Source organism: Heptranchias perlo, chromosome 40 (assembly GCF_035084215.1).
Source record: "Heptranchias perlo isolate sHepPer1 chromosome 40, sHepPer1.hap1, whole genome shotgun sequence".
Taxonomy (NCBI): domain Eukaryota; kingdom Metazoa; phylum Chordata; class Chondrichthyes; order Hexanchiformes; family Hexanchidae; genus Heptranchias; species Heptranchias perlo.
Genome location: NC_090364.1, coordinates 7,387,753 through 7,409,704, shown reverse-complemented (window position 1 = coordinate 7,409,704; position 21,952 = coordinate 7,387,753). Strand labels below are relative to the sequence as shown.

The 21,952-nt window shown below is 50.1% G+C and overlaps 1 protein-coding gene across 1 annotated transcript in view; it reads left to right on the top strand.

Annotated features, from left to right (window-relative positions):
* The window catches only part of LOC137305629 (proline-rich protein 12-like), a 58,953-nt gene that overhangs the window by 6,518 nt on the left and 30,483 nt on the right, over positions 1-21,952 (top strand). The window contains exon 2 of the mRNA XM_067974506.1: positions 18,516-18,628. Within this exon, the coding sequence (XP_067830607.1) occupies positions 18,516-18,628 (113 nt within the window). The remainder of the gene's footprint in view (positions 1-18,515; positions 18,629-21,952) is intronic.

The window sequence follows — 21,952 nt, the reverse complement described above, 5'->3', positions numbered from 1 at the left end:
GACAGGGAGTAGAGGGGTCAAAACCCTGAAATCATTTAAGAAACAGATGCTGCAATAGCGGGGGGAAGTTGGGGGCACCTCTGGATGGGTAAATTAAGATGGGCCGAATTACCTTCCCCATCTAATTATCCTGTGATCGGTTTTTAATCCACCAGCATCCAAAGAAGCACTCGTCAATACAGACTGGGAAGTCCCCAGTTTGTGCTGAGTTATCTGATCTCACCTGGGCTGATGTTTGGGAGGTCTGGGATTAGGGAGGAGGGAAATCAGCCAGAAGTTCCACTTCGAATCATAGGGACAGGAGGAGGCCGTTCAGCCCCTCGAGCCTGTTCAGCCATTCAATAACTCCGCTTTGGTTCCGTAACCCTTAATACCCTTGCCTAGTAAAAATCGATCAATCTCAGTTTTGAAATTTTCAATTGACCCCCAGCTTTTTGGGGGGAGAGAGTTCCAGATTTCCACTCCCCTTTGTGCTTCCTGACATCACCCCTGAACGGCCTAGCTCTAATTTTAAGGTTATGCCCCCTTGTTCTGGACTCTTCCCCCCCCCCCCCCCCCCCCCCCACCAAAGGAAATATGCCCCCCGCCCCTCAATCTCCGTCCTATCCAGTCACGCGGTCCTAAACCACATTCTAAAAACACCCCCTCGCTCGCCCGTCCCTCCCGCCGCTGGTGCCTCCCTCCCCCCGCTCGCTCCCCCGTGCGTGCACTTGCTCTCGCTCTTCCTCCCCCCGCCCCACTCTCTCTCTCTCACACACACACCCCAGATATCATTCCCTAAGAACCCAGGGAAAAAGTCCCACGAGATGCACCAAAAACCCCAAGAAAATATCCCATAATGTTCACTGGAAACTGGATCCCCGAGCTTGGAGGCCAATTGTAGTCCTAACCAACAGCCCCGCTGGGACTGGATAACTGAGCACGAACGAGAGACTTTGTGGCCTGTATGCATCTTTTGAAGGTGGCAGGACAAATTGATAAAGTTATTTTAAAAGAAAAAGCACACAAGACTTTATAAATAGAGGCATAGAATACAAAAGCAAGGAAGTTATGCTAAACCTTTATGAATCACTGGCTAGACCGCAGCTGGAGTACTGTGGCCAATTCTGGGCACTACACTTTAGGAAGGATGTCAAGGCCTTGGAGAGGATGCAGAGGAGATTTACCAGAATGGTACCAGGGATGAGGGACTTCAGTTATATGGAGAGACTGGAGAAGCTGGGATTGTTCTCCTTAGAGCAGAGAAGGTTAAGGGGAGATTTAATAGAGGTGTTCAAAATTATGAGGGGTTTTGATAGAGTAAATAAGGAGAAACTGTTTCCACTGGCAGGAGGGTCGGTAACCAGAGGACACAGATTTAAAATAATTGGCAAAAATGCCAGAGGCGACCTGAGGAGAATTTATTTTATACAGCAAGAAATATACTGCCTGAAAGGGCGGTGGAAATAGATTCAAAAGTAACTTTCAAAAGGGAATTGGATAAATACTTGAAAAGGAAAAATTTGCAGGGCTATTGGGGAAAGGGCGGGGCGGGGGGGGCGGTGGGGAGTGGGACTGATTGGATAGCTCTTTCAAAGAGCTGGCACAGGCACGATGGGCCGAATGGCCTCCTTCTGTGCTGTACGCTTCTGTGAAAACAGCCCACGAAACCTGCCAAAAAAACAAATGAACGAGGCCGAGAGCTGAGTCCTGAGTCGCCGCAGCACAGGCTGCTGAGGCTCCTCATCCACTTCTGCTCACCGTGATCCCGCGTGGCTGGCTGGCGCCTAATCTGCTTCACGTTGACGGGCAGCGTGGAACTGGGGCACGCGAGCGAACTGCCGCCTCCTTCGGCAATAGACCATTTTCCGTCTCCTGCTGCATTGTGGGAATAAAAGCTGCCATTGCCGTCCGAATCATCGTGCCGCCGGGTTAAACCCAGGACACGTGCCCTGGTAGCCCCCTCCCAACCTGGCTGTATGTGTTGGAAATGAATGTCTCTATGGGGCATCGTTTGCAGGAAGGTTTTTTCCTCTTGCCAACTTTCCCCCCTCCTTCTCTCCCTGAATCTACAGGTACTGGATGTCCCTTTGTCCCTTGTTGCCCCACTTGGCCATTTGTGTGAGCCTCAACAGTAGGTGTTGGAAGGCTACTCCTGCGCCTTACCCTGTGTCAGCCGTGGCTCAGTGGGTAGCACGCTCGTCTCTGAGTCAGAAGGTCGCGGGTTCGAGTCCCACTCCAGCGATTTGAGCACATAATCCAAGCTGACACCCCCCACCCACCCCGGTGCAGTACTGAGGGAGTGCTGCACTGTCGGAGGTGCCGTCTTTCGGATGAGACGTTAAACAGAGGCCCCGTCTGCCCTCTCAGGGCGTAAAAGATCCCATGGCACTATTTCGAAGAAGAGCGGGGGTGTCATGACCAATATTTATCCCTCAACCAACATCACTAAAAATAGTTTATCCGGTCATTATCACATTGCTGTTTGTGGGATCTTGCTGTGCACAAATTGGCTGCCATGTTTCCTACATTACAACAGTGACTACGCTTCCAAAGAGTACTTTGTTGGCTGTAAAGTGCTTTGGGACATCCTGAGGTTGTAAAAGGCTTGATATAAATGCAAGTCTTTCTTTCTTTACCCTATCCTCACCTTAAACCCAGAGGATAGCGGTCAGGACTGGAAGCAGGGGATGACTTTTCACACCCTACCCCAGGGATGCTGAGCCTCAAAGTAACGCCTCTACCACCGGCCTAGTTGACTCAGCACATTGCGGATTGTACCTGTGGTGTGAGCCCATAAAGTGTCAGCAGGCTATTTGACTGGGGTGGGCATCACACCCGGAATCTACACATGTCTGCAGGGGGCTGCTGGTCGGTGGGCAGCCCTGTGCTCCCCCTCCTCCCTACCCCAGGAGCACTGAGTCCAATTTCTGCTCTGCTGCCACCAATCTGGCCGAAATCAGCCAAGGAATCAAACCCGGACCTTCTGGTCTGTATGGTTTAGTCCTACACCAGATGGTGCCTTGATCCACAATTCTCTGCCTGCACAGCCTGGCCGTCAAACCTCCTTTTGATTTGTTTGGTTCAGTTCCACACTGGGCGGTGCAAAGATCTACTGACCCACTGGGTGTGAGTCGTTCCTTGCAGTGAGGTAACTCCAGCAACGGAGTTTGACTCTCCACAGACACCATGGAAGATGGGCTGCTCACAGATAAAGACATCACCTCCTCAGCCTCCAGGTGTTGGCCAGTCCTGGACAATGTGGGTCCCACCTCCAGAACAGACGGAGGGACCGGCTTAGATAATCAGTAAAGAAACAGTAAATAGATCCCAACAACTTGCATTTATATAGCACCTATAACTTGGTAAAAACGACACAAGGCGCTTCACGGGAGTGTAATCAGACCAAAATTGACACCGAGCCACATGAGGCGATATTAGGACAGGCGGCCAATAGCTTGGTCAAAGAGGTCGGTTTTAAGTTTGGGGGGGGGGTGTCTTTACCCCTCTCCTTTTAAGAGAGGTTTAGGGAAGGAATTCCAGAAGTTAGAGCCTAGACGGTAGAAGGCATGGCCGCCAATGGTGTGGCGAAGGAAGTGGGGGATGCACGAGAGGCCAGAGTTGGAGGAACGTAGGGCTGGAGGAGGTTACAGAGATAGGGAGGGAGGGGGAGGGAGACCATGGAGGGAATTGCACACAAGGATGAGAATTTTAAAATCGAGATGTTGCTGGACTGGGAGCCGATGTAGATTCAGCGAGAACAGGAGCGATGGGTGGACTCGGTGCGAGTTAGGATAGGAGCAGCAGAGTTTTGGATGAGCTCAATTTTACGGAGGGTGGAAGAGGGGAGGCCGGCCAGGAGAGCATTGGGATAATCGAGTCCGGAGGTAACAAGGGCACGGGTGAGGGTTTCAGCAGGGGCGGAGCCGGGCGATGTTACGCAGGTGGAGGTAAGCTGTCTCGGTGATGGAGGGGACAAGGTTGCGAACAGTCTGAAACACAAAGTTAAGTGTAGATGAGGAAGGCCCTTTGGCCCATCTCGTCATCCATCCATTGAATTTTCCGATCGTTTCCCCTCCCTCCAGCACCAAGAGCAGAAATAAGTAAATAAATAGAGGAATTTAAGGATTTAAAAATGATAATACTGTGGATCGAAATTTTAAAAAATGAGCAGGAACGAACGAGAAGAGACACAAACATTCACACAGAAACCACTCAAGTCGGCCCCATCCAATCGGCGATGGTACCTCCTGCACCATTCTCTCATCCTCCTGATTGCAAGATCTCCCGGGAGAGGTGAAACCCAGTCCCGATTTAAAAAAAAATAATACCTGTGGCCGATGCGGGAAAAACTCTGGGGGAAATTCCTCTGCGACTCACTGTGGGGATCGATGGCGCAAAGTTTCCTGCATAATCCGTCACAACGAGGGCGAGCTGGGAACTTCAGTCTGTCGAACTGGAAATATTGCCTTCTCTCAGGAACTTGTCAAGTTCCCTTTTGAAGGGCTGCAGCGACTCGACGGTTTGATCCAGAGGGCGGTGACTCTTTGAAGACGGTGGAGGCGGGGGTGGCATAGAGGCGGGATTGTTCATATTTGTATTTAAAATTATTCTTCAATCATTTATTTTAGTATTTGACTCATAAAATGGCTCCTGGCAGCTTTATTGCTCTAATATAGATGCGTTAAAGGGGAAGCTAGATAAACACATGAGGGAGAAAGGAATCGAAGGATATGTCAATAAGGTGAGATGAAGTAGGGAGGGAGGAGGCTCATGAGGAGCATAAACGCCAGCATAGAGCAGTTGGGCCGAATGGCCTGTTTCTGTGCTGTACATTCTATGCAATAGAAGGATTGTCTCTGCTTTTGAGTGGAATGCTTTGAAAGAAAATCAGCCATGCAGTTCAAGGGCCAAAAACTCCCCACCTGTGGCTCTCCCCCTCCTCAGTAGCTTGAATCACATAGACTGAGATTGCAAGGTTGGTGGCTGGTCTGAGGTGAGTTTTCTGATCTGGGGTAGGGCGGTAGTCGGCTGCTTTAATTGCGCTTGGACTGGGCATGTGTCGATCAGTCGCTCTCGGTCACAGACACGCGAGTCCTGCTGGAGGATACTGTTCCAGTATTTCACTGCCGTTACAGGAGAGCGGAGAAAGTTGGTGCAATAAAACTAGTTTGTTAAATTCCCTGTTTTAAATGTTATGTTTGTGTGTTTATCGACGGGAGGGCTGTCAAAGCTGCTGCTCAGTGCTGTATCCCCCTTCAGTGTTTAACACTCCCAGGGCAGGTACAGCACGGGTTAGATACAGAGTGAAGCTCCCTCTACACTGTCCCATCAAACTCTCCCAGGGCAGGTACAGCACAGGTTAGATACAGAGTAAAGCTCCCTCTACACTGTCCCATCAAACACTCCCGGGACAGGTACAGCACAGGTTAGATACAGAGTAAAGCTCTCTCTACACTGTCCCATCAAACTCTCCCGGGACAGGTACAGGGTTAGATACAGAGTAAAGCTCCCTCTACACTGTCCCATCAAACTCTCCCAGGGTAGGTACAGGGTTAGATACGGAGTAAAGTTCACTTTCAGCTTCAGAAAAAATCCCCCTTCTGAAAGGAGTTTTGTCATTTCCATTTCACACACAAATGATTGCAGTTTGTATGAGTGAGATTCCAATTAATTATTGAATGCAACTGAGGGTGCTCCCGACTCGTTTTGTGTAGCAGCACAAAGGGGAAACTGTCATTCCATTTGTCTGGACTGGACCCCGGGTCCAGGAGGTGAAAGAACGGTGTTCTAAATGCTGATATCACCCAGTTCCCTGGGTCTCGTTTCTTTGTCTCCAATACCCTCTTCTTCTGAAGGGAGGACTTTTGTACCGTGGCCAAATGACCATTCTTCAGGTGCGAGAGTTGTCAGGTTGTGCGGCTCTGGAGCATCACAGGGAAGCCCAATCCTGTGACCAGATACGTTGCAGCTGGAGTCACCAGACAGGATCGGGTGTGGGAACGTTGGCTGATTCCCTCCTTCCCTCGATCCCTTTAGCCCGGAGGTGCTACAGTCAATCAGGGTGTTTGGACTGGGTGAGATGAGCTAACTCAACACCATCGGAGCCTGAGGCCTACTTTCCCGTGCAGTTTAGTATTTCACAGGACAGTGTCTTTACCAACTAGACCATCGGGGGGAGCATAGTTTAATTATTTGAATCAGTTCGACTTAAATAAAGAATCTTAATTCATTTGGAATGTGAGAGTACTGTCACATTTGTCAGTGTCACCGCGAAGATTTCCGTAAATGTCACGGTGAGTGTGTGAAATATTCATGCTCTGAACCATTTGAACGAGAAAAAAAACCATCCAGCAGTGTAATTCTGGATTTTCTCCTTCTGAATTTGGGTTGTGTCTGGAGAGGCCTCTTGCTCATCCCCTGATTTTCATCGCTCCGCCGTTGGCGGCCGTGCCTTCAGCCACCTAGGCCCTAAGCTCTGGAATTCCCTCCCTAAACCTCTCCGCCTCTCTCTCTCCTCCTTTAAGACGCTCCTTAAAAGCTACCTCTTTGACCAAGCTTTTGGTCACCTGTCCTAATATCTCCTTGTGTGGCTCGGTGTCAAGCTGTGTTTGATAATCGCTCCTGTGAAGCACCTTGGGATGTTTTACTACTTTAAAGGCGCTATATAAATGCAAGTTGTTGTTGTTGAGAGAGAGCATTTTTTGTTATGTAACACGGGTGAAAGTGTCAGTGATTGCAGGCCTGTCACCAGCGGGTTATAATGGCAGCAACTTGAGGTGATAAATTAAGAGCATCGCACAGGAAGCGTTTTGGCACAACATTAGAGTGTAATTCCTTAAGTGTGATTTTATTTTTCTACGAGGTGATCTCCCGTGGCATTGCTCGTTGATGGTGTGAGGTCTGGAGCTCAGTTGTAATGCTTAGCTACGAGGATGGAATTATGTTTTAACCTGGCCATTCCCTTTTAGGCCATTGCTCAAGATACTTTGGGGAAAGTGGTCCAAATAGGCATACACCCTAAGCTTAGTTTTGGGGCGGGGGCGGGGTTGGGGATGATGCTGTAGATTGGCAGTTGCTTGTTCCTGTCCTCGAGCAAGTTATTGTCAGAAAACAAGCAGGAAACGACTGGCTTTCTTTGATGCTTTGGACAGTATAAAGTGTGTTAAACTACTATATACTGTATGGGTATGGTAGTGTAGTGGTTATGTTATTGGATTATTAATCCAGAGGCCTGGGCTAATAATCCAGAGAACGAGAGTTCAAATCCCACCATGGTAATTTCAGAAGTTGCATTCTGGAAATAAAAAATAAAACTGGTCTCATGAAGCTGTCTGATTGTCGGAAAAACCCAACTGGTTCACTAATGTTCTTTAGGGAAGGAAACCTGCCGTCCTTACCCGGTCTGGGCTTTTACGTGACTCCAGTCCCTACGCCAATGTTGATTGACTCTCAACTGACCTTCTGAAGTGGCCTAGCGAGACACTCGGTTGTATCAAAAAGTAGGCCCACCACCTTCTCATGGCAACGAGGGATGGACCAACAAATTCCTGCTCCTATTTTCTATGTTTCTATGATTTACGGACACGTCCTAGGTTGTATTCTTGTTCGAGGGTGGAGGGTGTTACTTATATATTTTTTTATTTGTTCTTGGGATGTGGGCGTCGCTGGCAAGGCCAGCATTTATTGCCCATCCCTAATTGCCCTTGAGAAGGTGGTGGTGAGCCGCCTTCTTGAACCGCTGCAGTCCGTGTGGTGAAGGTTCTCCCACAGTGCTGTTAGGAAGGGAGTTCCAGGATTTTGACCCAGCGGCGATGAAGGAACGGCAATATATTTCCAAGTCGGGATGTTGTGTGACTTGGAGGGGAACGTGCAGGTGGTGTTGTTCCCATGTGCCTGCTGCCCTCGTCCTTCTAGGTGGTAGAGGTCGCGGGTTTGGGAGGTGCTGTTGAAGAAGCCTTGGCGAGTTGCTGCACTGCATCCTGTGGATGGTACACACTGCAGCCACAGTGCGCCGGTGGTGAAGGGAGTTAATGTTTAGGGTGGTGGATGGGGTGCCAATCAAGCGGGCTGCTTTGTCCTGGATGATGTCGAGCTTCTTGAGTGTTGTTGGAGCTGCATTCATCCAAGCAAGTGGAGAGTATTCCATCACACTCCTGACTTGTGCCTTGTAGATGGTGGAAAGACTTTGGGGAGTCAGGAGGTGAGTCACTCGCCGCAGAATACCCAGCCTCTGACCTGCTCTTGTAACCACAGTATTTATATGGCTGGTCCAGTTAAGTTTCTGGTCAATGGGACCCCCAGGATGTTGATGGTGGGGGATTCGGCGATGGTAATGCCGTTGAATGTCAAGGGGAGGTGGTTAGACTCTCTCTTGTTGGAGATGGTCATTGCCTGGCACTTATCTGGCGCGAATGTTACTTGCCACTTATGAGCCCAAGCTTGGATGTTGTCCAGGTCTTTCTGCATGCGGGCTCGGACTGCTTCATTATCTGAGGGGTTGTAAATGGAATTGAACACTGTGCAATCATCAGCGAACATCCCCATTTCTGACCTTATGATGGAGGGAAGGTCATTGATGAAGCAGCTGAAGATGGTTGGGCCTAGGACACTGCCTTGAGGAACTCCTGCAGCAATGTCCTGGGGCTGAGATGATTGGCCTCCAACAACCACTAACATCTTCCTTTGTGCTAGGCTTGACTCAAGCCACTGGAGAGTTTTCCCCCTGATTCCCATTGACTTCAATTTTACTAGGGCTCCTTGGTGCCACACTCGGTCAAATGCTGCCTCGATGTCAAGGGCAGTCACTCTCACCTCACCTCTGGAATTCAGCTCTTTTGTCCATGTTTGGACCAAGGCTGTAATGAGGTCTGGAGCCGAGTGGTCCTGGCGGAACCCAAACTGAGAATCGGTGAGCAGGTTATTGGTGAGTAAGTGCCGCTTGATAGCACTGTCGACGACACCTTCCATCACTTTGCGGATGATTGAGAGTAGACTGATGGGGCGGTAATTGGCCGGATTGGATTTGTCCTGCTTTTTGTGGACAGGACATACCTGGGCAATTTTCCACATTGTCGGGTAGATGCCAGCGTTGTCGCTGTACTGGAACAGTTTGGCTGGAGGCGCGGCTCATGTGATTTATATCAATTAGTGTTAGTTGTATTCAGGTGGCGGGTATCAATTGGGGACTGTCTTGTGTCCATTTATAGGAGGGAGCTTATCTCGGGGATGCACGATGTGGATCTTTTTGAATAAAGGCTTGGAAGCAACTGAAGATCAGGGTCTAGAATTCAATCCTTCACCACCTGGCTATCCAGTTTATGACAGAGGATGGGTGGGGTAAAGGGAGATCACCTGGATGTACAAACTAGTGGATCTCCACTCATATTGGACATAGGGAGTCTCCCGAATGTAGTCTTCAGGTGAGGTGGGGTGACAGGGCCAGGGTATAATTAAATCAGGGATCACAGACTTCATTCAGTCTCCTGTTCGACTCTGCCATGGCTCAGTTGGCAGTGTTCCTGTCTCTTGAGTCAGAAGGTCATGAGTTCAAGTCTCGCTCCAGAGACGTCAGCGTATAATTCAGGCTGACACTCCCAGTGCAGCACTGAGGGAGTGCAGCACTGTCGGAGGTGCCATCTTTCGAATGAGACATTAAACTGAGGCCCCATCGACCCTCTCAGGTAGACGTAGAAGAACCCATGGCCACTATTCAAAGAAGAGCAGGGGAGTCCTGGCCAACATTTATACCTCAGCAAACATCACTAAATCAGATTATCTGGTCATTATCACGTTGCTGTTTGTGGGATCTTGCTGTGCGCAAATTGGCTGCTGTGTTTCCTACATTCCAACAGTGACTACACTTCAAAAGTCCTTCATTGGTTGTAAAGCAGTTCGTCCTCTAATACTTCACCCATATCGCAAACCTGGGTGGTGAGTCTTGGTCGGCTGATCAACTGTGGAAGCCATCATGGCTGAGCCAGATCCACAGATGGACATTTTCTAGCAGGGAGCTACAGGGTAGCGATCGTAAACAGTTGGAATTCTGGCTGACTGTCCCCTCTTTAGTCTGTGGGTGCCAGCCTGCGATCAGGTAGCTTAGCTTGGACCCAGAACCAAATGCGGGATGCTCAGCTCTGTAAGGCACCAGGAGGTGCCTTTTCAACCTGGCCCCTTTGGGGAGCTCTGAATGAATATTTGTTTAAACATAAAGCCTCTTTCCTCCTGCGGGATCTACGCAGAGGCAGTTTAAGGCAGACACCTAGACAGTCAGACAGCAATGCAGACGGACGCACGGACAGACAGACGCAGACAAGCTCATTGATTAAGACTACGCTAATAACATGGAACTAATTTGTTATTGCACAGATGTCGTGAAATGTGCGTCTGTGAGTCAGGACCCAGATTAGTGACTCGTTATTAAGCAAATAAAATTACCTGTGGGATTACATTACAGCACCCGGCTGAAAATAGCCCAGTTAGACCATGGAGCTGTGTGGGAGTTACAGACCGGGGCGGAAAGGCGGGAGGGATTTAAGAGAGGGGCCAGCAGAGGAGGAGTTAGAAAGGGGCCAGCAGGTTAGAGAGAGGCTAGCAGAGGCAGGAGGGTGACGCAGGAGGCAAGAGCAGTTGGGGGCAGAATAGTATAGGGCACGGTTAGTGTAGCGGTTATGTCACTGTAACTAATAACCCAGAGAACGTGAGTTCAAGTCCCACTATGGCAGTTTGAGAATTTGAGTTCTGTTTTTTTTAAAATCTGGAAATGAAAAGTTGTGATCAGTAAAAGTGACCAGGAAGCTGTCAGATTGTCGTAAAAACCCAACTGGTTCATGAATGCCCTTTAGGGAAGGAAACCTGTCGTCCTTACCTGGCCTATATGTGACTGCAGTCCCACACCAACGGTGGTTGACTCTTAACTGCCCTCTGAAGTGGCCCAGCGAGCCCCTCAGTTGTATCAAACCGCTATGAAGAATATCAGACGGACTGCAGCGGTTCGAGAACAAGGCCCACCACCCCCTTCTCCGGGCAACGAGGGATGGGCAATAAATGCCGGCCTCGCCAGCGACTGCCCACATCCCGAGAATGAATATGAAAGAGTAGGCATATGGGGAAAGGATGTATTGTAAGTGTTAGCTTAGCTCAGACGGTCGCCTATTTCACCCGAGTCAGAAGATTGGGGGTTCACACTCTGCTCTATCACATAACCTCGGCTGGTAATGCCAGGCTTTGTTGGAGGTGCTGTTCTTCAGATCAGATGTCAAACCGTGACCATGACCCGCCTGTCAGACGGGGCCTGTGGATGTTGCTGTTCAAAGGTGTCCTTGGCCAACATTCTTCCCTCAACCCAACCCAGCAAAACAGATTAACTAGTTGTTCATCTCATCGCTGTTTGTGGGATCTTGCTCTGTGCTTACCTGCAACCAAGTAATTTGTTGCATGTGAAGTGCTTGGCGATGTTTTTGAGAGATGCGATAAGGGAAATGCAGATCTTCCCTTGTACACGTGGTGCCAGATTGACTCATTCCTCTGCAGGTTTTGACTCCCTCACTGTTCCACAGGCACTATTCACGTTTCTGACGCCTCACCCCGCGACTGGCCGTCATCCGTGCTCGAGCCTCGACCTTCAATTTCTGCGGGCTGTTCGACTGTGGAGGAATTCCTAGCCTGATCGTGCCGTCACCTGGAGTGACCTAACGTATATATCCGATAGGGATTGCTGTGTAGGAGACTAGGAATGACTTTCCCTTCCCTAACCCAGGGCGCTGTGCCCAATTGTGGCGTCACATGGCCAAGCTGAGGTCAGCTGACTGGTTTGTCTGTGTTCTTGACGTGATTCTAGACCTTTGGTTACAAGTTCAGTGCCCCTTCCTAGAGAATTCAGCTTACATTACTCTTATAATGTAAATTAATGCCTGTCCTTGGTGTAACTGCTTAAAGATCTTACAGTCTTTGTCCTGGGTCAGTTTTATTCCTCTCCTGACCTTTGGTGGACTGCAGTTCTACGGGCATCGCAGCCATCTGGTATCTTACCAAATGTGTAAGCTAGTGAGCAGGGGAGTTCTCCTCAACCAACATCACTAGAGAACTGATGATCTGGTCATTTATCACATTGCTGTTTGTGGGATCTTGCTGTGCGCAAATTGGCTGCCACGTTTCCTACATTACAACGTTGGCTATACTTCAAAAATAACCTCATTGACTGTAAAGCGCTTTGGAACGTCCTGAGGTTGTGAAAGTGGCGATATAAATGCACGTTTGCTCGTCCTTTATCGATCAGCCACCGGACCGTTGTGAGCAATTGAGCCCAGTCCGATCCTGTCCTCGTTCACCGTCTGCAGACGTGTATTTTGCAGTGGACGTCACCGGATAGTGGGAACCGTGGCGGATTTCTCTCCTGGAGCCCGGGATACGGAGGCCAGTCGGTGTACCTGCTGAGACGAGGCTATTCAGCGCAGAGGGTTGAATCCAGCAGACCAGCACAATAAGCGGGACGCTCATCTTGCAGCCATTGGCGTGCTGGACAATGATTAACTCAACGTGTAAACTGCTGTGTGTGAGGGGCAGAGTTCATGTCTATGACGACTCGGGGGTGGGGTGGGGTACCTATAGGCGGGAGATAGTCCACAGGCAGAAGAAGTGGTTCTGTAAAGCCTCACTGCTGGTACTAGAGTCTGACATCCTGGATTGATGGCACATTGTGTTTAAGGTGTGATTAGCAGCTCCTGGGATAGACGTAGGACAAGAATTCAGTAATGTGTGAAGTATTTGTCTGTTAATGTCACCAACGGTCATTTTTAGCCCGTGCAGATGACTGCAAACTCTTACAGTGTTGCTCCAACCTTAATACAGGCGACGAGCAACAGTCAACTCTTGATGTTGTGACCGATGGACTCTGGCACGAAGCAGGCCACTCTCTCTGGATCCCACATTCTGCTTGGCCTTGAGCCCGGGGAGGCGGGGGGGTGGGGTTGGTGGCGGGGGGAAGTGAGATGGGTCTTCTCTGGATGAGGGCCGCAGTATTCCATTAGAGAAGGTTGTGGGCTCAAGCCCCACTCCAGAGACTTGAGCATGTCATTTAGGCTGACCCTCCCAGAAGGAGTGCTGCACTGTCGGAGGTGCCGTCTTTCAGATGAGATGTTAAACCGAGGCCCCGTCTGCCCTCTCAGGTGAACGTAAAAGATCCCACGGCCACTTTTTCGAAGAAGAGCAGGGGGAGTTCTCCCCGGTGTCCTGGGCCAATATTTATCCCTCAACCAACACCTCAAACAGATTATCTGGTCATTATCACATTGCTGTTTGTGGGATCTTGCTGTGCATAAATTGGCTGCTGCGTTTCCTACATTACAAGAGCTACTACATTGGCTGTGAAGCGCTTTGAGACATCCTGAGGTCATGAAAGGCGCTATATAAATGCAAGTTCTTTCTTTCGTCAAACTATCAAAGCCCAATGAAGGTGGGTCTAAGCCTGGTGTTGATGTGTGTTTACTCCTCGCTACTGCTGGATCCACTGTATTTCGCTTACATCTTCTGTTCTAATTTCAAATCTGCTGCATTCGCCTCTGTTGTTTCCTAGTTTTTCCTTATTTTCTCTCGCCTTCATTTGACTGGAATCTCCGTTGTCCTTTCACCCCCACTATTGGCACATGCGAAAGCTTCTGTAGCTCGATTTGAAGAAGAACTTAAGGGGGAAGTTCTGCCAGTGTCCCGGCCAATGTTTATTCCTCTCAATCAGAACAGATTAACTGGCCATTTATCTCATTTGGGACCTTTCTGCACAAATTGCATTTCCCTACATAACAATGATTACACTTTAAAAGTACTTCATTGGCTGTGATGCGCTTTGGGGCATCCTGTGGATGTGAAAGGTGCTATATAAACACAAGTTCTTTCTTGATCCATTAATTGCTTCTCCATTGGCAGTCGTGCCTTCAGCTGCCTAGGCCCTAAGCTCTGGAATTCCCTCCCTAAACCTCTCTACCTCTCTCTCCTCCTTTAAGACGCTCCTTAAAACCTACCTCTTTGACCAAGCTTTCGGTCACCTGTCCTAATATCTTCTCATGTGGCTTGGTGTCAAATTTTGTTTGATAATCGCTCCTGTGAAGCGCCTTGGGATGTTAAAGGCGCTATATAAATGCAAGTTGCTGGGTTTTTTTTTGTATGAGCCTGTGCGGACAGTGTTGGCAGATTGTTCAGAAGCAAGGGCCTCGATAATTGAGCCTGATCCAGATTTCAGTTGGAGACCTTAAACTGAGGCCCCATCTGCCTGTTCAGATGGAAGGCAAAGATCCCATGACACTATTTGAAGAAGAGCAGGGAGTTCGCCCTGTTTCCTGGCTGGCATTGCCCCCTCAGCCAGCACAGGTTGTGCATGTATTCAGCGAATAAAAATTCCCATGGGATTACATCTCAGCAGCAGGCTAAAAATAGCCCAGATGAACCATGCAGTAGCGGGACAGTGCGAGGAAGTTACAGAGACCGTGGCAAAAAGGCAGGAGGGAGTAACGGAGGATGGAGAGTTAGAGAGGCTAGGCGGGAAGGAGCCACAGATTAGAGAGATGGGAGGGAATTAGAGAGGATAGTAGAGGTAGGTTTTAAGGAGCATCTTAAAGGAGGAGAGAGAGGCAGAGAGGTTTAGGGAGGGAATTCCCAGAGCTTAGAGCCTAGGCAGCTGAAGGCACGGCCGCCAATGGAGGAGCAATTAATGGATCAAGATAGTGGAGGCAGGAGGGAGACACGTTAGAGCACCAAGAAAGACTAGCAAGAGAAATGGGAGGTAGATGCATTACGAGTGTCAGCTTGGCTCAGTTGGTAGGACTCTTGCTCCTGAGTCAATACATTGTGCGTGCACACCCCACTCCATCACTCCAGTGCAGTACGGAGAAAGTGATTCATTGTTGGAGGTGCCGTCCTTCGGATGAAGTATTAAACCCAGTCTGACCTCTCAGGCGGACGTACAAAATCCCATTGTGCTATTTGAAGAAGAGCAGCAACATTCCTCACTCAACCAACACCGCTGGAAATGGTGACCAGCTGGTGGTTCACCTCATTGTTGGTGGGATTTTTTTTTATTCGTTCATGGGATGTGGGCGTCGCTGGCGAGGCCAGCATTTATTGCCCATCCCTAATTGCCCTTGAGAAGGTGGTGGTGAGCCGCCTTCTTGAACCGCTGCAGTCCGTGTGGTGAAGGTTCTCCCACAGTGCTGTTAGGAAGGGAGTTCCAGGATTTTGACCCAGCGACGATGAAGGAACGGCCGATATATTTCCAAGTCGAGATGGTGCATGACTTGGAGGGGAACGTGCAGGTGGTGTTGTTCCCATGTGCCTGCTGCTCTTGTCCTTCTAGGTGGTAGAGGTCACGGGTTTGGGAGGTGCAGTCGAAGAAGCCTTGGCGAGTTGCTGCAGTGCATCCTGTGGATGGTACACGCTGCAGCCACAGTGCGCCGGTGGTGAAGGGAGTGAATGTTTAGGGTGGTGGATAGGGTGCCAATCAAGCGGGCTGCTTTGTCCTGGATGGTGTTGAGCTTCTTGAGTGTTGTTGGAGCTGCACTCATCTAAGCAAGTGGAGAGTATTCCATCACACTCCTGACTTGTGCCTTGTAGATGGTGGAAAGGCTTTGGGGAGTCAGGAGGTGAGTCACACGCTGCAAAATACCCAGCCTCTGACCTGCTCTCATAGCCACAGTATTTATATGGCTGGTCCAGTTAAGTTTCTGGTCAATGGGACCCCCAGGATGTTGATGGTGGGGGATTTGGGGATGGTAATGCCGTTGAATGTCAAGGGGAGGTGGTTAGACTCTCTCTTGTTGGCGATGGTCATTGCCTGGCACTTACCTGGCGCGAATGTTACTTGCCACTTATGAGCCCAAGCCTGGACGTTGTCCAGGTCTCGCTGCATGCGGGCTCGGACTGCTTCATTATTTGAGGGGTTGCGAATGGAACTGAACACTGTGCAATCATCAGCGAACATCCCCATTTCTGACCTAATGATGGAGGGAAGGTCATTGATGAAGCAGCTGAAGGTGGTTGGGCCTAGGACACTGCCTTGAGGAACTCCTGCAGCAATGTCCTGGGGCTGAGATGATTGGCCTCCAACAACCACTAACATCTTCCTTTGTGCTCGGTATGACTCCAGTCACTGGAGAGTTTTCCCCCTGAATACCATTGACTTCAATTTTACTAGGGCTCCTTGGTGCCACACTCGGTCAAATGCTGCCTTGATGTCAAGGGCAGTCACTCTCACCTCCTCTCTGGAATTCAGCTCTTTTGTCCATGTTTGGACCAAGGCTGTAATGAGGTCTGGAGCCAAGTGGTCCTGGCGGAACCCAAACTGAGCATCGGTGAATATGTTATTGGTGAGTAAGTGCCGCTTGATAGCACTGTCGATGACACCTTCCATCACTTTGCTGATGATTGAGATGATTGCTGTGCACTTTCCCATGTAACAGTTCTAGGAGTTCATCGTGCTCAAAGCATCTCTAAGAAATGTCGTAAAGTGAAGTACAAACGCTTCCTTCTTTCGCCCGATGTCCGTGACCATATGTAGTCACTGGATCTCGACCAGGGTCAGGCACCCTAGCTGATTCCTCCCTCCGCCTAGCACCAATCTGAGGGCACTGAGCCCAATTGTCCTAGTGCCCCTGTCGCCTGGGCTCAGCTAACTCAGCACGGACTGGTATCAAATCTGGAACCATTGACTCAGCTTGGCTCAGTGCTAAGCTGGACTGTGCCTCTACCCACTGGTCCATGGAGGGAGCCTGACTGCTGCATCTTTGGTGATGCCATGTACGTGGGAATAGCTGGCCAGGGGCACAGTTTTGGTGGACTGTCAATGTCAGGATGGACTCTCCCTTGTGTGGTAAAGAAAGAACTTGCATTTATATAGCGCCTTTCACGACCTCAGGATGTCCCAAAGCGCTTTACAGCCAATAAAGTACTTTTTGAAATGTAGACACTGTTGTAATGTAGGAAACGTGGCAGCCAATTTGCGCACAGCAAGATCCCACGAACAACAATGTGGTAATGACCGAATAACTTTTTTTTAGTTGTTGGTTGAGGGATAAATATTGGCCCAGGGCCCCGGGGAGAACTCCCCTGCTGTTCATCAAAATAGTGCCGATCGATCTTTGACGTCCATCTGAGAGGGCAGATGGGTTTAATGTCTCATCCGAAAGACAGCACCTCCGACAATGCAGCACTCCCTCAGTAGTGCACTGGGAATGTCGGCCTGGATTCTGTGCTCAGGTCCCTGGAGTGGGGTTTGAATCCACACGGATAGTTCTCGTTAACATGAAACATACCCGGGCATCAGGTCAACTGCTCATCCCAGTCAACCAGGAGGACAGAACAAAACAAAAGGGATCAGACGTAGAAACTAAGTGAATCTGATACTGGGTCCTGTGCCTGGAGAAAAATCTCCTGTCTAATCTGAGCTGATCAATAACCCAGTCTTTGTTGCAGTCATTCAGTGCAGTTAAACTGTCCCTTGTGTCAAGTCAGCTTTGTATCATTAACACAAGGGAATCTCCAGGCTCTGAAATAGGGCAGAAGGCATATGGCATTCCCCTTGGCGTTCTCCGTCTCCCCTCGGCCCCAAGGGGTTTTTCCAATTGTGAAATTCGACCGGGTTGAGAGTGCGAGGAGACGGAGACTGCACCTCCTCCCGAAAAATATTCCCTCGTGTTTTGAGATTGGGTAGGAGGTGGGGGAGGGCGACAGAGAGTTATCTTACTCAAGGAGGAGGCAGATTGGGGTGGGAGGGAGGTTGTGGGGGATGGGATGGGGGGAGGAGGAGCTGCAGTCTCCGTCTCCTCTCACTCTCAACCTGGTCTAATTTCACAATTGGAAAAACCCCGGAGGCTGATGGGGAGACAACAAAGACTGAGAATGCTGAGGGGGGGTGGGGGGAACGGGACGGCGGGGGAGGAGGGGGGGGAACGGGACGGCGGGGGAGGAGGGGGGGGGGAACGGGACGGCGGGGGAGGAGGGGGGGGGAACGGGACGGCGGGGGAGGAGGGGGGGGGAACGGGACGGCGGGGGAGGAGGGGGGGGGAACGGGACGGCGGGGGAGGAGGGGGGGGGAACGGGACGGCGGGGGAGGAGGGGGGGGGGAACGGGACGGCGGGGGAGGAGGGGGGGAACGGGACGGCGGGGGAGGAGGGGGGGGGAACGGGACGGCGGGGGAGGAGGGGGGGGGAACGGGACGGCGGGGGAGGAGGGGGGGGGAACGGGACGGCGGGGGAGGAGGGGGGGGGAACGGGACGGCGGGGGAGGAGGGGGGGGGACGGGACGGCGGGGGAGGAGGGGGGGAACGGGACGGCGGGGGAGGAGGGGGGGACGGGACGGCGGGGGAGAGGAGGAGGGGGGGGGGGCGGTGGGGGAGATGGGGGGGGGTGGATGGGACGATGGGGGGAGATCGGGGAGGTTAATTTGACTTGAGGCGAATTCCAAGACTCTTCGGATAGTTTAGTCTCTCTCCTTTTTTTTCTCTTTCCCAACCACCTCTTAATAATAGTTCTTTTTATTTAATTCTGGTCTAGCCTGGTGTACGGAGGGTCTCGCAGTTCACATCCAGAGGCGGACATCCTGCATAGGCAAGCGTATGCAACGCCCCATCCTCTGCAGGGCTATGCGACCAACCATCATCCGGCTGGTGAGTGGCGATGAAATTGGATTTAACATTAACCCTGCGATGCGAAGGAATGGAGGCAGATTCCTCCCCCATCCCACACCCCAGCGTTGTCACTTAAGATTTCAATGTTGTCATTAATATTTGCACGACGTCCATTTGAACAGTGAGGGGGCGTCCAGCGATACCGTCTTATCGTAGAACCACAGAATCTTGCAGCACATGGGAGGCCATTCGGCCCGTCGTGCCTGTGCTCTTTGAAAGAGCTGTCCAATTTAGTCCCACACCCCAGCTTTTCCCCCATAACCCTGCAAATTAGCCCTCTTCAAGTACATGTCCCATTGCCTTTTGAAAGTTCCTATGGAATCTGCTTCCACCACTCTTTCAGGCAGTGCGTTCCAGATCTTAACAACCCTCTGTGTGAAAAAATTCCCCTCATTTCCCCTCTAGTTCTTCTGGTCAATTATTTTAAATCTATGACCTCTGGTTACCGGCCCACTTGCCAGAGGAAGCAGTTTCTCCCCACTTGCTCTATCAAAGCCCCTCATTATTTCGAATAGCTCTATTGGGTCTCCCCTTAACCTTCTCTGCTCTAATCCCAACTTCTCCAATCTCTCCACATAACTGCTCATTCCCTGGTACCACCCTGGTAAACCTCCTCTGTACCCTCTCCAAGGCCTTGATATCCTTCCTAAGGTGCGGTGCCCAGAATTGTACACAATACTTCAGCTGAGGCCGAGCCAGTGATTTGTAAAGGTTTAGCATCACTTCCTTGTTTTTGTATTCAATGCCCCTATTTAAAAAGCCAAGTATCCTATATGTTTTCTTATCAACTTGCCCTGCCACCGTCAAAGTTTTGTGAATGTGCACCCCCAGGGCCCTCTGCTCTTGAACCCCTCCCCCTCAAAATTGTACCATTTAGATTATACTGCCTCCATGTTGTTCTTCCCAAAATGCATCACTTCACACTTATCCGTATTAAATTGCATCTGCCATGTGTCTGCCCATTTCACCAGTCTGACTATGCCCTCCTGAAGTCTGCTACTATCCTCCTCACTGTTTGCTACTTTGCCAAGTTTTGTATCATCCGCACACTTTGAAATTGTACCCACTATACCCAAGTCGAGGTCATTTATATATACCGACCCCTGGGGGACCTCACTGCATACTTCTGTCCAGTCAGAAAAACATCCCTTCACCACTGCTCTGCTCCTAACACTTAGCCAATTACACATTCAAGTTACCATCGTCCCTTTAATCCCATGTGCTTCTATTTTCCAAATACCTGTTATGTGGCACTTTATCAAATACCTTTTGAAAGTCCATGTATACAACATCTACTGCACTACCCTCATCAACCCTCTCCGATACTTCATCAATCAGCTTAGTCAATCACGATTTGCCTTTAACAAACCCATGCTGGCTGTCCCTTATTAACCCATGTTTCTCCAAGTGAGAATTAATTTTGTCCTCGACAGCGGTCTCCAGTAGTTCCCACCACTGACGTTAGACGGACTGGCCTGTAGTTACCAGACTTATCCCTCTCCCCTTTTTTTGAATAGGGGTGTAACATTTGCAATCCTCCAGTCCTCTGGCACCACTCCCATTTCTAAGGAGGATTGAAGGATTGTGGTCAGAGCTTCTGCTATCTCCACCCTTGCTTCCCTCAGCAACGAAGGACGTATCCCATCTGGACCGGGGGACTCGAGTGATGCCAACCTATTTAGCACCTCCTTTCCATCTATTTTTATCCCTCTACTCCCCCCTCCTCTACTGAGACATTAGTTTCATCCTCTTCTCTTGTGAAGACAGATGCAAAGTCCTCAGTCATGCCCTCTGTCTCTACAAAAAGATTTCCTTCTTTGTCTCTGATCAGCCCCACCCTTCCTTTTAACTGTCCTTTTGCTTTTTGTATATTTATAAAAGATTTTTGGGTTCCCTTTTATGTTACCTGCTAATCTTTTCTCATATTCACTCTTTGCCCTTCTTATATCCTTCTTCAATTTCCCTCTACACCTCCTGCATTCTGCCTGGTTTTCTACTAGATTCTGTACCTCACATTTGTCGTAAAACTCCTTTCCCTGTTTCATTTTAACCAATATTCCCCGTGTCATCCAGGCAGCTCTCACTTTGGATGCCCCTATCTTTCCCCCTCTTGGGAATTATAATTACAATTACAGATTTTGCCCTTCCATGATTGGGTTGTGTCTGGAGGGTACATTTTGAGCTGTGAGACTGTTCCCTAGGGTGAAATATTGTCGGTCACAGGTCTGTCATGGCGGTGGGGGCAATTTGAGATGGTCAAGTAAGAGTATTGCACAAGACACGTGTTACCGACTGTATTTGCTTGAAAGTGATTGTCTTTTTATTTCTTCCCCTGGTCCTCAGTGTGCTGGCACCAGGAAATTAAATAAGCCTGGCGTCCAGATTGTCAGTTCAACTTCGGTGTTTTGCGGGGGCATCTGGCCTCACCCGGAGAGAGACAATCGAGGGCGGGCTGGGCCTAGAAACACAGGTGATCGATTTGCCCTTTCAGCCGTACCTGGGGCAAGGCCCCCGATTGATCAGAACGGGGAGGAAATTGGGGGGAAAAAGATGAGCTTTTGGTGTTCGTGGGCTGCATCGGTACATATCTCGGACTCTTGGGACCACCGTGTTCCCCTTTAGTTTGCATCTATCTCCAGTTGCTGGATGCAAGCGGATCTGGGGATTCTGATTTAGGATTCACCCAACAATGAGGCAACAGTGCTGAAAAGAGCCCTGCAGGCCCGCAAAATTCAAACAGGACAAACCAACGAGTGAGAAATATAAGCCTCAATTGGATTGAGTTGCCTGGGCTTTGAGGGACAGATTGCCGGGCCTTGATGGCCGTAGATCGGGCACCCTGCCTGAAAATACCCATGAGGAGAGCTGGGTGATGCGCCCTTTGACCTTTCACCTCTTGAGCGTGGATTCTTATGCCGCCCGGACAGAAGGGATGATCGCCTTTTCTCTTGAGGGCTCGGTTAATGTAGGCACCATGTGTGACTGAGCCACTTGGACCAGGTAGACACCAGCTTGGATTACCGGACTGTGCCAAGTTAGCTGATCTTAGCCAAGTGGCGGTAGGAGCTCTCCAATTAGTTTCCGGGACCCGTAGCCCAAGAAGAAGATCGATAGGCCAAGATTCCCACAACCCAACCACCACCCGGTGAATGGCGTTGGGGACATTGGCTGGCATCCTCCCATAATCGAGTTGCCACTCGCCGTCTGGCCCGTTGGGCGAGATACCCGGGAGGGAGCGCGGGTTAGTGGGGTTGGTTTACGCGCAATCCTTTTAGGTATCAGCCGTGGCTCAGTGGTTAGCAC